The 14,913-nt window shown below is 44.1% G+C and overlaps 4 protein-coding genes across 5 annotated transcripts; 2 read left to right on the forward strand and 2 right to left on the reverse strand.

Moving 5' to 3' along the window:
* Positions 1-1,330: 1,330 nt before the first annotated feature.
* LOC128253201 (kelch-like protein 18) lies at positions 1,331-3,681 on the reverse strand. The gene is made up of 4 exons (XM_052981448.1): positions 3,470-3,681; positions 2,525-3,378; positions 2,201-2,459; positions 1,331-2,133 (listed from the first exon to the last, which is right to left on the reverse strand). Exons 1-4 carry the CDS (start codon positions 3,599-3,601, stop codon positions 1,651-1,653), a joined length of 1,728 nt encoding a protein of 575 aa, XP_052837408.1. The 5' UTR covers positions 3,602-3,681; the 3' UTR covers positions 1,331-1,650.
* A 516-nt stretch (positions 3,682-4,197) lies between these two features.
* LOC128253066 (GRIP and coiled-coil domain-containing protein 2) lies at positions 4,198-8,519 on the forward strand. Of its 2 annotated transcripts, none has more exons than XM_052981256.1 (5): positions 4,198-4,406; positions 4,469-4,568; positions 4,649-7,698; positions 7,758-7,875; positions 7,940-8,519. In XM_052981256.1, exons 1-5 carry the CDS (start codon positions 4,377-4,379, stop codon positions 8,020-8,022), a joined length of 3,381 nt encoding a protein of 1,126 aa, XP_052837216.1. In that variant the 5' UTR covers positions 4,198-4,376; the 3' UTR covers positions 8,023-8,519. The 2 variants fall into 2 exon arrangements, with proteins under 2 accessions (XP_052837216.1, XP_052837305.1); XM_052981345.1 differs by having other exon boundaries at positions 4,472-4,568.
* On the reverse strand, positions 8,272-10,405 carry LOC128253255 (DDB1- and CUL4-associated factor 12 homolog). The gene is made up of 4 exons (XM_052981560.1): positions 10,032-10,405; positions 9,403-9,957; positions 8,942-9,346; positions 8,272-8,821 (listed from the first exon to the last, which is right to left on the reverse strand). Exons 1-4 carry the CDS (start codon positions 10,296-10,298, stop codon positions 8,669-8,671), a joined length of 1,380 nt encoding a protein of 459 aa, XP_052837520.1. The 5' UTR covers positions 10,299-10,405; the 3' UTR covers positions 8,272-8,668.
* A 288-nt stretch (positions 10,406-10,693) lies between these two features.
* LOC128266548 (transcription initiation protein SPT3 homolog) lies at positions 10,694-12,306 on the forward strand. The gene has a single exon (XM_053003138.1). It carries the CDS (start codon positions 10,753-10,755, stop codon positions 11,905-11,907), a length of 1,155 nt encoding a protein of 384 aa, XP_052859098.1. The 5' UTR covers positions 10,694-10,752; the 3' UTR covers positions 11,908-12,306.
* Positions 12,307-14,913: the final 2,607 nt, after the last annotated feature.

Here is a 14,913-nt window from a genome sequence, read left to right on the forward strand (position 1 = left end):
TTTTTGTTAAGCCATTTTGTAACAACTAATAGTTATAATAAAAAAGAAACAATTTAAGCACTTCACATAGCAAAAGACTTGCAATAAAATTATAGAATATTAGCAATAATGTGTTTCGTATTTTGGTAATAAAATTATTAACCCGCCCTCGCATTGTTTCCCATCTTTTTTGTCGTTCAGATTGCTTTGTTATTTGTCAACCATTTATTGTTGAGCAAATAAAACGTATCGCCGCCCATATGGCTGTTCGAAACACAATTGATTTATACGATGGGCGAATTTCGATATTAAAAGTTGGAAATGGAAATGTAGAAACGAGAAATATTAAACGAATTGTTATCTGCCTTTTATGAGACTCGTAACAGATTAAAAATAAGATCAATCATTACTATTTTACTAAGCAAACATAAAAAATAAGGAATTTGTTTATCCTTAAGCAACTATCTGGGCAAATATGCAATTTTAATATTATCTGTTCTTTTGTAGTTAAAGTTTAAGCTAAAAAAATTTTAAATGAAGACAATTTTTGAAGGAAACTCACAGAAGGTCAAATATGCAGCTTAACTGCATTGAAAAGATCCTGATTATAATTATTATACCATATGCTTGGGAATAAAGTTGAAAACCATTTGTTACAGAAATGTTTTCCAACCCAATTCAAACCGCAAATCTATACAAAATATTTTTTGTTTCTTTTAAAGATATTTCAGTAACAACCCGGAAAAGTATTTGTTATACTGCCATAGAAAAATCATGGTAAATCCAACTATTTTGACTTGGTATTGAATATTTTTAAGAGGTGTTGTGTTTAAATCAAAATGTGTTACACTTTTAAATTAAATAAAAATGTAAATCTGCATATTTCCTATTGGATAAAGCAATTAGATATGTTTATAATTACATTATAATATTTGTAGCTTATTTTAAGTAAGTTTATATTTTGAATAACAATGTTACATTCAAATATTTTAATGCTTAATTTTATTATGGGGTTTTTTTTCTGGGTATAATTATAATCCACAACCCTTTTGTTGGATGAAAATTTTGTTAAAAAACTCAATACAATTTTAGAAAAAATCAGAGTATAACTTTTAATACTTTTGAAAAAATCGATACGGGTGCACAACGTTTTCGTACCTTTCGTGGTTTAAAGTATATGTAATTGCATGTTTTAGTTGTGTGGCCTAATTTTATTAGAAAAAATTAAAGCGGGCTTGTTACTTCGTTTGTATTGAAGATTTAAAATATAACTTTATTCTAAATTTTACTTTACTTACCAAGCAGTTGCGTTCCAATTACAATGACATTGCAAGCGGACGAAAAGAATAAATTTCTTTTCACACAACATGCATTTCACATGTTTATTTAAAGGATTAAAATTTTAGTGAGTATTTAAGGCTAGGCGTAGAAACTAAACAGTTACATAACTGGAATGACAAATACTAAAAGAACTGTGAGTAATACATGAACAATTTTGAAAGAGCTGGAGGAGCTGAGCTGAGCTGCACACGAGGCGGCCGGACAAGGGGCCGCTAAAGCTTGGTTACACTCAACAATCGTATCTAGGCTAGACTATATCGCTTTAATTCACATAAATTACCTAAGACGAGAGTGGCTAGAGAAATGGATTTGGCAGGCAGATTGAGTGGGTTACTCGATTCGTATGACCCCTGCTCCGACGCCGCCACTGTGGGCGCACATGGGCGGCATGAAGGTCCATTTATCGGTCTCCGGATCGTACACCTCGACGGTAGACAGATTTGACTCGCCGTCGTAGCCGCCGATGGCCCACAGTTTTCCCATGTTGGCGGCCAGAGCCACACGCGACCGTTTGCAATTCATCGGCGTTACCAGCTTCCAGGTGTCCGTCTGCGGCTCGTAGCACTCTACGGAGCGAAGGAATGAGTTGCCGCAGTAGCCGCCACAGACGTATATCTTTCCGTTCAACGTAGCCACGCCTAGGCGACATCGCCTGTTCAGCATGGGCGACATCTTCACCCAGACATCCTCATTCTGGTCGTATCTCTCCACCGAGTCGAATATGGACAATCCGTCGTGACCGCCAAGGGCATAAACATAGCCGTTTAGTTGGGTCACACCACCGGCCGATCGATACTTCATCATTTGAGCAACCTGCAAATAGGGAAATTAAAAATGAATCAGCTTTCTCGTCCTTTTGAACAAGTAGGCATTGACTCACTGTCTTCCAGGTGTTGGACTTGGGGTAGTAAACCTCAACGGTGTTCAGCGAGGTGACGCCGTCGTAGCCGCCGCACACATAGATACAGTCATCCAGGGCGGCCACGCCCACGGCGCTTCGCTTGCAGAGCATGGCGCAGCCCTGGGACCACTTGTTCTTACGCGGATCGTAGACCTCGACGGTGGAGAGGCGTTCGGTGCCGTTGAATCCACCGAAGGCGTACAGCTTGCCATTTAGAACGGCCACGCCCACGCGAGATCTGTACGCAAGTATAATAGATAAGAATGGGAAAGAATAAAAGTAAAGGTATTCCACAACACCCACCTCATCATGGACATTTGTTCGCCCATTTTCCACTTCTTGGTAAGGGGGTCGTAGATCTCCACAGTGCTCACTGATTCCCCGGTGCTGGCCAATCCTCCCACGGCGTATATTTGGCCGGTAAAGAACTCCCCGGATCGCTGGCGAGTGCGGAAACTCTGCAGCAGGCCCCTGCGCTCGGGCATCAAATGAAAGTCCTTCGCCTCGTCCAGGAGATCGCGACACTGGTGCGAGGATCGGATGAGCTCCTCGCGAGCCACACGATCCGCCAAAAACTGCGGCGAGAGCAGGGGCAGACGAACAGCAGCCAGCACCTGGGGGAATAGCTCAGAGCGCTTCTCCTCCGCATACTTGACCCACTTCATGCAGGCCTCGAAGATGACCTCCTCGGTGCGCACGTTGAGCTCGTCCCGGCGCATCAGCTCCAGGAGCTGGTCGCAGTCGAGGGCGAGGAACTCCTCCGACTGCGAGACTTTGGCAAAGTTTTGGTCGATGTACTTGTCGGCGGCGTCGATTAGCTGGCGGCAGATCATGGAGTCGGCGAAGGTGCGGATGCCCAGGACGTTGTGCGGATGGAAGCGGGAGATCAGGAAGCTGGCGCAGGCATCCCGGACGTTGGACAGCTGCAGGAACGAGGCGCCCACCATCAGGCTCTGCACATTCTGGTTGTCAATGCGCACCTGGCCGCTGTAAACGTAGTTGATGAGGCTCTCCAGGGCACTGGGCTCGATGGCGCTCTCCTTCATGGTGATCTCCTTGATCCGGCTCTCGGCCATGTTGTTGGTGAACATCGCATAGAAGTACGGAATGGTCGCCGCCAGCACGACGCGGTGCGCGGAGAAGGTCTGATCTTCAACCTGCAATAATTCGGATGCGTTATATTTAGACACTAGATAATGACCGTATCGCCGAGCTGGGGGTGAATGCTCTTTTCTGACCACCACCCACCTTCAGGGTAACATCGCACAGCTTGCCCAGCCTGCGGATCTCCTTGAAGAGCGGGAAGCTCTCGCCGAACAGCTGCTCATGCTTGTAAACAAAGTACTGATCCTCCAGTTGGCTATTATCACTCAAATCCATCACTTCCGCGGATGAAGAAAAATGATAAGGGAACACAGTAGAGATGCCAAATGTTGTTTGCTTACTGCAGTGCTAGGGATGAGCGTCCAGCGATAATACTGTCGATAGTTGAGGCAGGTGCGATAGTTGTTAATTGGGAAACTATTTAATTAGCCCAGTATTTGAGCTAGCTAATGGCTGTTAAAACCAAAATATAACTTATAAAAAGTTAAATTAGAAAAACTTCTTAAATAAATAATTTTATTTTTTTTTTTGGGAGAAATTTTGTTAACTTTAATGCTGATGATGATAATGGTGACCTTAAGCATTTCAGCTAATTTTTTTTATAGTACCCATCAATTAATATATTTCCTAGACAGTCAAAAAAAGATAATTAAATAAATGTTCTTACAAACATATTTTAGAAAAGGATCAATTACTTTTATATTTTATATTAATTTTTTTGTAATCTAAGCTCTTAGATATAAGCTTTTTTCACAATTAATAAGTGGTCAAATAGATCATTTTCCAATTATTAATTTTAACGATTATTTCTGTTTTTCTGCGTCACCTTCTCATGGAAAGTTGCGCATCGCTAATTTGGCTGCGATGACAACCCTATCAGCTGTTAGTGTGGCACCACCAGTGTTTTCTTCACTCAAAAGTGTTTTAGGGTCCAAAGCAATTTCTCAACAATCTTGATTTCTGGCTAAAGGGAATATTTCCAACCTACAGAAACTGAGGAGTAGATGGTCAGTCCGCGATTAAATGCAAGGACACGCAGATAGCAAGTAACATGGACACCGCATCACCGAGGGAAACCCAGGTCAGTGGAAAGGTGTCACTAAAATTGATGATGACGTCTCATCTTGCTATTTGCATTTCCAGAAGAACGCGAATCCGATCGAGGCGCTGAGCAAAGATGAAATCATCAGCAAATACAAAGGCCTGCTCAACATAGCCAAGAAGGCGAAGCAGGCAAAGGATGGTCAGTTTGGGAGAAACAATTCCCGGGGAAATTTCCAGAAAACTGAGACCACTTTTCTGACCTCTTCGTCTCATTTTCAGAGCTCACCGAAGAGAACCGGCAACTCAAGGAGGCCCTTAAGCGGGCGGCGGAGAAACAGAGCAGCCTGCCAGTCATGCAGGAGATGGTTCAGGACTTTACCGACAAGAACCTAATCCTCACCGAGCAAGTGAACACCCTGAAGCGAAAGACCAAGGAGGATGCCGACCGCTTGGCGCAATTCGAGATCGAGAACGAAAGTCTGAAGCGCCAGCTTGGGCGGCTGAGTGACGAGAACGATGTCCTCCTTGCAGATGTGGATCGCATGGAGAAGGCCATGCAACAGGTCAATTCCCTGGGCAACGAGCAGCGCAAGAATCTGGAACTCTTGGAGGTGGACATTGCCAAGATAAAGGAAGCGGAGGCGGAAAACGCCAGCCTTCGCCAACAACTGGTCACGATGACCGAGAACTCGACTCTGCTGCAGCAGAAGTACCAAAGCGTCAAGGAGATAAACTCTGAGCAGCGTAAAAAGTTCAACTCCCTTAAGGATCGCTTCATCGACGTCTACCGCAAACTGAAGAACCTCAAGGAGTGCAAGTGCGTGCTCTTGGAGACTCAACACGAGTACGCCGCCTCTATTTCCAAGTGGCAGGTGGAGATCATCAAGGCCTCGCAGCTCCTGTGCGGAAAGATGTCGTCCCTACAGGCCGAGAATGAAAAACTAAAGCAGGACACCGAAATGGCAAGAAAGAATCGCAGCAATAATGACAACGGAGTCGATCGTAAGCGATTGCTGCAAAGGATTCAGGAGCTGGACCGCCTGGCACAAATGGTAAAACAGGAGAGGAGTAACCTAGATGTGGAGCGTCTTCTGAATAAGCTAAATGCCATTGAAAAGTTGGCAAGCATTGTTAAGGACCAGCAAAAATTGGCAGATGTAACAAGAGAGCAACAGAGGAACAATAACCATTCCAAAACTCTGAACGTAAGCCTTTTCCAGGCCAAGCTTAACCAGATGCAAAGTCTTGTTCAAGTCATTGAAAAGGAGCGCAATAATCAGCAGAGAAAGCTGGAGGATCTGGAAGCCATTTGCTTAGAACTGCGACAGCACAACGAGGACTTGCTCACTCGCTTCCACCTCAAGGAGCAGGAGCATGGTGAGTTGCTGACCGAGATGCGGGAACTAAACGAGGCGCTAAAAGGACGTGGTGACGCCATTTCCCGCCTCCAGGAGCAGCACGAAGCGGAGGTTAAACGACAGCGGGATTTGGAGGCCCAACTAACCAGCAGTCAGCAAGCGGTGCATGAGAAGTCTCAGAAGATAAACCAACTTCAGAGTCGTGTTGAGGAGTTGGAACAGGCCAATGCTGATGCCCAGAGTGATGTCCTGTCCACATCGACGATATCACGTGCCGAGGAACTAAGCCGCTTGCGGGAACTTGACGAGGGCTACGAGGAGAAGTACCACAAACTGAGGGCCCTGGCTGCCAAGCTTAAAAAGAAGCTGCAAGAGCAGACGCAGCAGCTGAAGGAGATGGAACAGAGCGGCGCCCTGAAGCAGGAGTTGGAGGCGGTCAAATTAGCCCAGGTCCAACTGCAGCAGGACCTTAACGCTGCCCGGGCAGAAAATCAGAAGCTAAGGTCCAAGGAAAAAACGAAGCACTCGAGTGTGCTCAACCTGGAGATCGAAGCGGCCGAAAAGTCCCTGACCGAAGTTAGTGCTAAGTTGTTGGCCAAGTCCAGTGAGCTGGACGCTGTAAGGGAATCGCTGGCCAGCAAGGAAAACACAATTGTCCAATTGCGCAAAGAGATAGCCATCCTAGAAGAGGCCAAGAACGGAGAGGCGACCCACTCTCTACAGCTGAAGGAGCAGATTGATCGCATGCAGGTGCAGGTCAAGGACGCCGTTCACAGCAAGCAACAGGCGCTCACTCAGAACAAGGATTTGGAAAAGGGTGTTGAAAAAGCGAAGCTGGAGGCAGAGCAGTTGCGTCTTCAATTAGCGGAAAGCGCACAGCAGTACGAGTCAAGGCTAAGTACTGCCACCCAGCAACTAACAACGCGAACAGAGGAGCTTGAAATGCACTTGGCAGAACAAATGCGATTGGAGACGGCGCTCCGAAATGCGGAACGGGCTCAAGATGATCTTAGAGTGGAATACACCGAATACAAGTTGAAGGCACAGTCGGTGTTGCGCAAAAACCAAAGTAAGGGCTCCAACCGGGACCAAGAGTTGGAAGAAGAGTTAGTCAGCCTACGGGAAAGTGAACGCAATCTACGGGCCAGCAATGATGAAAAAGCTGCACGCCTAGCCCAGATGGATGGTCAGATAGAGGCACTGAGGCAGGACAACGCTGAACTGCAAAGGCGCAGCAAAGAGCTCCTGACACTGGTGGACGAACTGCGGCAGCAAAACGACCTGCTGTCGCTGGAGAACCAACGCCAACTGCAATTCCAACACGACCTGATGCAACAGCATCGCCAACAAGTTGATCAACTGGACGCCGGACACCAGTTGCAATTAAAGAAGGTGCAGCAGCAGTTGGAGGAGGCACAGCAGAAGCAGATTAACGTGTCCCAGCATAGCAGCGCATCCGGCGTGAGTGGAGAGCCCAGTCCGGAACAGGCTAAGATCGATTACTTGCTCATGGACCACGAACCAGGTTTGGATAGCCATGTGGGCGATGCCTCCCTGGCGCACTTGGCTGCTCAGCGAAAGATCTCCACTGCCTCGAGACGCTCACACGACTTTATGCCGCTTGACGAGCTGCTCAACACTTCAATGAACCAAATAACCAGTGACACCGTAACTACCATCACCAATTTCGGTCGCAGCGTTTCCCAGCAGGAGGATGAAGAAGCGGAAATGGCCGCGCGCGGGGACTTCTCCGTCCAGAGTGCCCAACTGCAGGCCACAAAGGAGCGCTTGAGTATACAAGAAAGCCGCGTCAAGCACTTGACTTCCCTGTTGGCTGAGAACGAGCAGGACCTGGCCAAACTGACGCAGATGAACGACATGCTCAAGGAGGAATTGCGCCGCCAAGAGCGTTCTGAGGAGCGGGAACAGCATATGCACAACTCCGAGTATTTAAAGAACGTCTTCTTGAAGGTAGGCATAATTAGCATCAGTTTGTTGCACTTCTAAAATCACTTTATATCAATTTGCAGTTCCTTACACTAAACAACGTGGATGAGCGGCAACGTTTGGTTCCCGTGCTTAATACAATTCTCCGTCTGAGTCGCAACGAGATGGAGATGCTTAACTCTGTAGCCAAAGGACAGAAGGGTAACTATTAGCTTACAATCAATGTTATGAATCCTCTTTTTTATATCCGTATTTTTTCTACCAGTATCTGCAGATGGCAGCAGTCGCAGCTGGACGGGATTCCTATCTGCGTGGAGTGGAGGAGGCGCCGCCAATAACAATAACTAGCTGTCATCCTAAAATATAAATGATAATATTTGGTATTATTGGATGTGAATATTCGCCAGTCATTGAACAGTTGCATAGCATAGGTTCTGTAAATCTTGTACAATTTCTTTTTATATTTATGTATTTTAAAATTGCCCGTTGCTATTTGGCACACCGTACTTTGTACACTCGTATATACATCTGTTCATATCCGTTGTATTGAGTGCCCTATACAGCACTCTCTGAGCAATACACACATTGTAGATCGAAGTTCTTTTCGGTTTTTTTTCATAGTTTCTTTAATTTGAAATTCTATTACCATATAGATCAGACTATAAATCAGATGCATTGTCTATAAATTAGTATTCCATTACATGTATTGTATGTACTATATATAAATAGGATCGGTAATTATGCATACATTTACACTTATGAACGGTGTATATTGTTCACACACAATATAAAATATCATTAATATAAACCTAACATAAAAATGATTAAAACCAAATCTGAGTAAATCAAGCTAGTTAAAAATTTGGGACTTGGCTGAATACATGGGCAGGTTAACCCTTTGAATCGAAATATGCCAAAAGATTAAAGATCACAAGTCGAATAACTACCTAAAGACTAATCAGTAATGTGAACCATGATCGCATGCCACGCTTATCTATTGCCAAACGCCTGCGTAGTTCCCGACCAGGGTAGCCGGCAGTGGTCCACCCGCTGCGAAGAGGCGCATCCTGGTGCTGTCGTAGCAGTGGGTGTAGATTGCGGGCACGTACTTTACCTGCTGGAAGCCATCCATCTCGTCCTCTGGGTACTGCAACACACAATAAAGACGGACGTGAATGGTTATTGTTTTTAAAACAGAGAATTCCTTGATTCTTATTTTATATTTGCTAAAACTGTAAATAGACATAACCGTAACACTTCCTCTTACCACAATTCCCTTGCTGCATTTAAGGGCTACCGTTCGCGAGGCATTCACACTGCTCTCCAGATACTTTCCGGCGCGGATGTCATAGAACAGGAGCATACCCAGCCCCGTGCCCACGGTAAGCAGGTTGCCTTCGAAGGAAGTGGCCCGGATTCCGCAGCCGCTGTAGCGGGATGTGATCTTCTTGATGGTCTGCAGCGTCCGCGCGTCCAGCAGGATGGTGTAGGAGCGACACCCCACCGCGTACAGGCCATCGCTGTGGTAGGCGATGCTCACGTTGTCCTGGCAGTTTGGCAGCTTGCGGGAGAGCGTCTGTTTGAAGGTCTCCGCGTTGAAGATGTGAATGTAGCCATTTAGGGAGAGGGCGGCAATCTCCTTGAACTCCTTGTTGAAGCAAAGAGATCGGATCTGCGAGGGAACAGGTTGTGAAAAGTACTCCTAACGATGTGCAGCACTAAACTTACCCTCTGGGCAGTGCGAACTTCCTTAACACTAAGAGGATGGATTGTGGCAAAGGTGGGGCAGGCTTCCTCGCCGCCGTCCGGGAACTCCATGTGGTCCTCGTTGATGCGCCACAGAGCCATGCGCGAGTCCTTAGAGCCGGAGACCAGGAACTGGTCATCCAGCCAGCACATGCCCATGATCAGGTCGCGGTGCCCACCCTCGCCCACGCACACGGGATCTAGGGTAGGCAGACGGTACACGGCAATGTCGGAGGAGTTGCGCGCCCCGGTGGCCAGAAAGGAGCGGCTCGGCGAAAGCTCTATGGCGTGCAGCCCGCCCTGTACCTCCGGATGGTTCGCCCGGCTGTTGGATAGCGTGGGGATCGCGTCCACCCGCCGCATGTTCACGTCGTATACGAGCAGCTTGTTGCACTTGGTCCCGAACACCACTTGCCGACTGCTCAGCCACTTGGAGCAGAAGACCTTGTTGATGTAGCCCAGGCTGATCTGCGTCTCGCGCAGCATGTCGTGGGTGAGCACATAGCGGCTGGTGTACTCCACATTGACGCTGCGACGCTGCAGGGAAAGATGGGGCAAAGTTCACGTTAGCAATGCAACGTCCAATGGTGCAATTGCAGAGGTATACCCACATCTCGCAGACCGCTCTCCCGGCTGCGCAGGTAGTCGCACAGGTTGTAGGACGTGTTCAGCACCTCCTCCTGCTGCTGGGGCGTCTCCTCATCGCTGCCCGAGTCCTCGTAGGTGACGAAGTCGTCCGGCTTGTCCGGTTTCCGCCTGCGCTCCTGGCGCATCGCCCGCTGCTTGGCCCGGCGTTCCTCCAGCCGCGAGGTCACGTGGCAGGACGGGTAGGTGCCCACGACGCTGTCGCGGATGGTTCTCACCATGCCATTGAACATCTTGCGGCGGTTTTTTAATCCGATTTGTTGTTTTTTACTTTACTGGTTATCATCAGTGCAAACAAAAATGGTGGTGCGTAGACTAGAGCGGAGCTGACTGGTTCCGAGCCGAAACGAGCGGAACCGATTGTTCCGATAGTTCCGCTAGTGCGATAGTGCAAGGGTGTCGCAAGCCAACAATTAAACAAAATCAAAACCAAAAATATTTTGCCAAACAAATAAAAGTAATAGTTATGTTAAGAAAAAGAACAACACAAATTAAAATATAATATTTAATAATATCATATATAAAATGTTTTATATAAGAAGTATTTGTATGCAAACCTTTTTAATATATCGTTCCCATCGGCATTGGGTTATTCCACGATAGGCCATCACTGATTCGCCGGGCCTACTGTATTCTCTTATTATCAGCTGTGTCGCGATTGAATTGCTGACTTTGTTTATAAATAAAATGAATTACAATGCCAAGCGTGTGATGCGCCAGAACTCGGTTTGCATAGGGTCCAACGACCTGGCATCGTCGCCGGTAATGGTAGGACCTGCCCCGCCCTCGGCGCCAAGCACGCCGCAGCTGCAGACCACGGAGGACATCAAGCCACTTCATGTGCAGCGCCAGGTTATTTTGCTGCAGAGTGCCACCATTCCGCCGAATCCCTCCCCGCAGCAGGTTACCATAATTGGACAAAATGCAGCCGGCGGCGCAAGTGGAAGCAACGCTTCCAACGTCCAGATCCCCGACGATGCGCCCGTCTCCCTGCTCACGGAGATCGCGGACATTATGCGGAGTTTTGGCGATAGCGATCAACCGAGGACAGCGAGCGTCAAGCTGGTGGAACAGATCCTGCAGCAGCAGCTGCGCGGCATCTTCAACGAGGCCTCTCTGGTGGCCATGCGCCGCAAGCAGAATCCCTGCCCCTCGCAGGCGGACTTCGAGTTCCTGATGCGCAACCATCCAGTGAAGATAGCGCGCATGCGAAAGCACCTCAAGGACATGCGGATTCTCAAGCGATTCCTCAGCATCCGCACGGGAAGGCCGCAGGACTTTATGGACGACCTAGAGCAGCAGGAAGAGGACGAGGAGCTGGCCATCGATGTGCACGAGCTACATGACGAGGATCGCATGCGTCGGCTGTTTCGTGCCGATCGCATCTCGCAGATCCTAACCGGCCAGCAGTATCTGGAGTTTAACGAGGCGCGCAAGACCTCCTTCTACTGTCGCCACGGGGAGAAGATCAAGAACAAGTTCCGGCGCTTTCTCGACCTACCCGCCGACCTGCGCATCCCCACGCCCACCATGAACATTTTGGCCTACTTGGCCCATGAGACCATCGCCGCCATTGTCGACTATTCGATTCTAACGCGCTTAAACTCGAGCAACCGTGTGACCGAGCCCTACAGTCGAGTGACCTCTGCTGGCGGCAGTCCGGCCATGATGCACGTCTGTCCGGAGGTCACCCAAGGACGCGGCTTGGAAGTCGTGAAGCCCATCAGTGTCCCGGAAATCCACGAGGCCATGCGCCGTTTCCGGCAAATGAGCAACCGAAAGATTGGACGGTATCGCAACTCATGTGACATCGATTTTCGGCGCAGTTTTCTAGCCATTTAAATTGCTCTTACATCTAAACGCCTTATCTGATTAGTCTACTTTCTCATTTATTTTATAAATCGAATATTATATAAATGTATTAATATCTTTTGTAGGTCACATCCTTATTACAATGACCTTAAAAAAAACTGTGTAACAACCTTAAATGGTTAAATTCAGCGGGCATAAAAAGTGTACAATTTCAAGTTTCACACATTCATTTGTAATTTGATATGTTGGACTGCGCAAACAACTCGCTTGTTTTTTGTTTTCGATTAATAATATTGAATCTTTTAATCTTCGTGTTTAACATTAGAGATGGAATAGTTGATCCCATTATAATGCATGAATTATAAATACCTTTCCTATTAACTTAAGTCCTAAGTTAAAAGTTGCCAGGAACCAAGGAACCAACCCAGCATTTTGGAAATAGAGTCAAAAAATACTTGTTTAATATTCACAAAAATAAATATATATGTGTAAAACAATACATTTAAAATATTTTATCAACATTCATGTTGGGGATTTACATTAATGGCTATAAATTGAATGTAAAATTGTGGCATTTGGCTATTGTGTCCGGCATTTAATGTCCGACAGAAAAACGCACGCTCATCATGGGCCATTGACTTATCTTTAATATGGAGCCGATAAATTGAAAAGGTAAACGAAGTTGAAACTGGGACCGACAGATAAATAAAAGTGCAATAAAGAAATTGGCCGACAGCAGCATTCAAAAGCAACAACAAGGACCTGCGAGGATGCATCTGGATCATGGAACTGCAGCAAAAGGCATTAAGAGAAGCAACTCGCGAACGCACTTAATAATCAACTTTCTGGTGTGCATATAAATGTGTGTGGCAACGAGGGATAAATAAGTGTAGCGCAGTACTTGCTGTGAAGCTTCATTTTGCAATTTGCTCGTAAAATGCAAAATTAAAAAAATAATTAAATAAAAAAAAAACAACGACCAACATTTATTTTTTTGTACAAACATACTTTAACAAAAAAGTTATATTTAAGTAACCTCAGTCAGTTTTAATTTTATTATTATTTGTTAAGAGACAACTTTCCATCTTCAACAGAAATTTTGATAAAATTTTTTTATACAGGTGTTACTTATCTCGATATATAATATTATGTTTAAAATATTATATTTTTAAAATTATTAATTCGATAAACACTACATTTTTTATTTAAAGAATTGATTATTTGGCTTTTTAACAATCTAAACTATTTTTGTTAGAGATGATATAAGAAAGTTTATTAAAAACAAGAAAGGAAGCAAACTTGCAGCAAAAATTAAATACTCTTTAAAATATCTTAATTTCGATTTATATATGCATAATTCTGAAATATCAAACTATTACTTAGTCAAAAAGAATAAAAAAAAAATTAAAAAGTTGAGATGTTAAATTTTATTTTATTTAAATATGATATAGTCGTCGTTTTAATGAAATTTATACAGTAATTTTGAAATATTTAACATTTAGTACATCTCGAGAAATTAAAAAACGAATTAAAAAACAGCAAGGTATAATTTTTTTCATTTATTTTCCCGATTTCGATTTTCTGTATCCCATCCTCTTTTTAACGGATCAGACTAAACGCTTAATGTTGATTGCTCTCTGCTGCAACTGTAAATCCATCGGCACATTATTCTTAATCGATTGCTCATACGCATAACGAGCAGCGGGCCCCAAGTCAAAAGCTCCTCGGTGGCCGGTTAATGAAAACAAGCTGCCTGTGACGAAATTAAGCCAACAACTTGTTTCTTTTCCTCTGCCGGCCTTGTGCTATTTGCCTTTCCTTTGCACTGCGTTCTCCACCCCACTTCACTCCATTCTCACCCTTAATGTTACCAAATTTGCATTTCATGCGGCTCTTCGCATCGTCCCCATCAGGAGCATCATCATCATCAACATCGTGGAGTCGCCATCGTCTCCGCCATCGTCATTTCTTCGTATTGTCAAGTCACGTAGCCAATTTTCAGGCTGCGTAAAGTCAATATGCCCCAAACCCATATATCCGAAAGTTGCCTTTAACATTTCTTAAAGGGAACATATTATATATGTAGATATGGCCATTTAATGGTCATTTGGGCTTTTGATGGCTTATTGCAAGACAAATTTTTATTGTTGTGGAACACATTCTTTTAAAAATAATTCTGCTTAAAAATTTTTTGTGAACAATAATAAAATTAAATGACATGTCAATTAAAGAGAAATAAGTGCTCAAAAATATAGTCCATACGGCCACAACCGAAGGTATCGATTTAATTTTATAAAATTTGTCGTTTCTTCAAAGTTGTGCAAAATTATAATAATATAACTAAAAATCAATATTTTTCAAGCGAATCAAAAATTTAAGACATTTTCGTTTGTAAATCCTTTCGGTTTTTTGTTTATTATTTGTAAAAAATAATATTTAGATGGCATATTGCATAAAATTATAAAACCAACTGTTGTTTCATTGCATTTATTATATGAATACTTATACATTTATAATACTGCGACTTTAAAAATGGTTTTATTGTTGGTACAATAGATACATTTTAGGTATGAATTTTAGGAAAATATAAACAAATACAAAATAAATAAACCCATTTCTTCCTTTTAATTAGGAAATGAAAGATAAATTTATTTTATATGTATATTATATTTGTATATTTTATTTATAGTTTTTAATGAAGGTATTTTTACGTGTTTTTTATTTAAATTCAATTGTGAATAAACTTTGTAATCTTTTTTTTTTGTAAGACATTTAATCACATTGCAAATATTGCGAATGTGTTAAAAGAAAATCGTGTAATTTAATAAGTCATACAATATACGTAATACGCTGAAGGAAAATGCCTCGGTATTAACCTAACTGGCTTAATATAACAGAATTTCTGTTCGAATTTTGAATTTGAAAACTGAATAGTTTGAACAAGAATAATATTTTATTATCCAAAATTGTATTGCAACATTTGTTGGTAATAGTACTGCGTAATGCAGAAAATTTCTTATTTGTTGCTTTTCCTGG

Source organism: Drosophila gunungcola, chromosome 3R, assembly GCF_025200985.1.
Source record: "Drosophila gunungcola strain Sukarami chromosome 3R, Dgunungcola_SK_2, whole genome shotgun sequence".
In the NCBI taxonomy this organism is placed as follows: Eukaryota; Metazoa; Arthropoda; class Insecta; order Diptera; family Drosophilidae; genus Drosophila; species Drosophila gunungcola.

Excerpts from the sequence above, each read along its gene's own strand:
- LOC128253201 (XM_052981448.1), bottom strand. The coding sequence starts at position 3,601 with ATGGATTTGAGTGATAATAGCCAACTGGAGGATCAGTACTTTGTTTAC. Across the intron at positions 2,460-2,524 it reads GAACAAATGTCCATGATGAG|ATCTCGCGTGGGCGTGGCCG; the intron begins GTGGGTGTTGTG and ends ACTTGCGTACAG. Across the intron at positions 2,134-2,200 it reads AGTCCAACACCTGGAAGACA|GTTGCTCAAATGATGAAGTA; the intron begins GTGAGTCAATGC and ends CCCTATTTGCAG.
- LOC128253066 (XM_052981256.1), top strand. The coding sequence starts at position 4,377 with ATGGACACCGCATCACCGAGGGAAACCCAG. Across the intron at positions 4,569-4,648 it reads GGCGAAGCAGGCAAAGGATG|AGCTCACCGAAGAGAACCGG; the intron begins GTCAGTTTGGGA and ends TCTCATTTTCAG. Across the intron at positions 7,699-7,757 it reads TAAAGAACGTCTTCTTGAAG|TTCCTTACACTAAACAACGT; the intron begins GTAGGCATAATT and ends ATCAATTTGCAG.
- LOC128253255 (XM_052981560.1), bottom strand. The coding sequence starts at position 10,298 with ATGTTCAATGGCATGGTGAGAACCATCCGCGACAGCGTCGTGGGCACC. Across the intron at positions 9,347-9,402 it reads AAGTTCGCACTGCCCAGAGG|ATCCGATCTCTTTGCTTCAA; the intron begins GTAAGTTTAGTG and ends GTTCCCTCGCAG. Across the intron at positions 8,822-8,941 it reads AATGCAGCAAGGGAATTGTG|TACCCAGAGGACGAGATGGA; the intron begins GTAAGAGGAAGT and ends TGTGTGTTGCAG.
- LOC128266548 (XM_053003138.1), top strand. The coding sequence starts at position 10,753 with ATGAATTACAATGCCAAGCGTGTGATGCGCCAGAACTCGGTTTGCATA.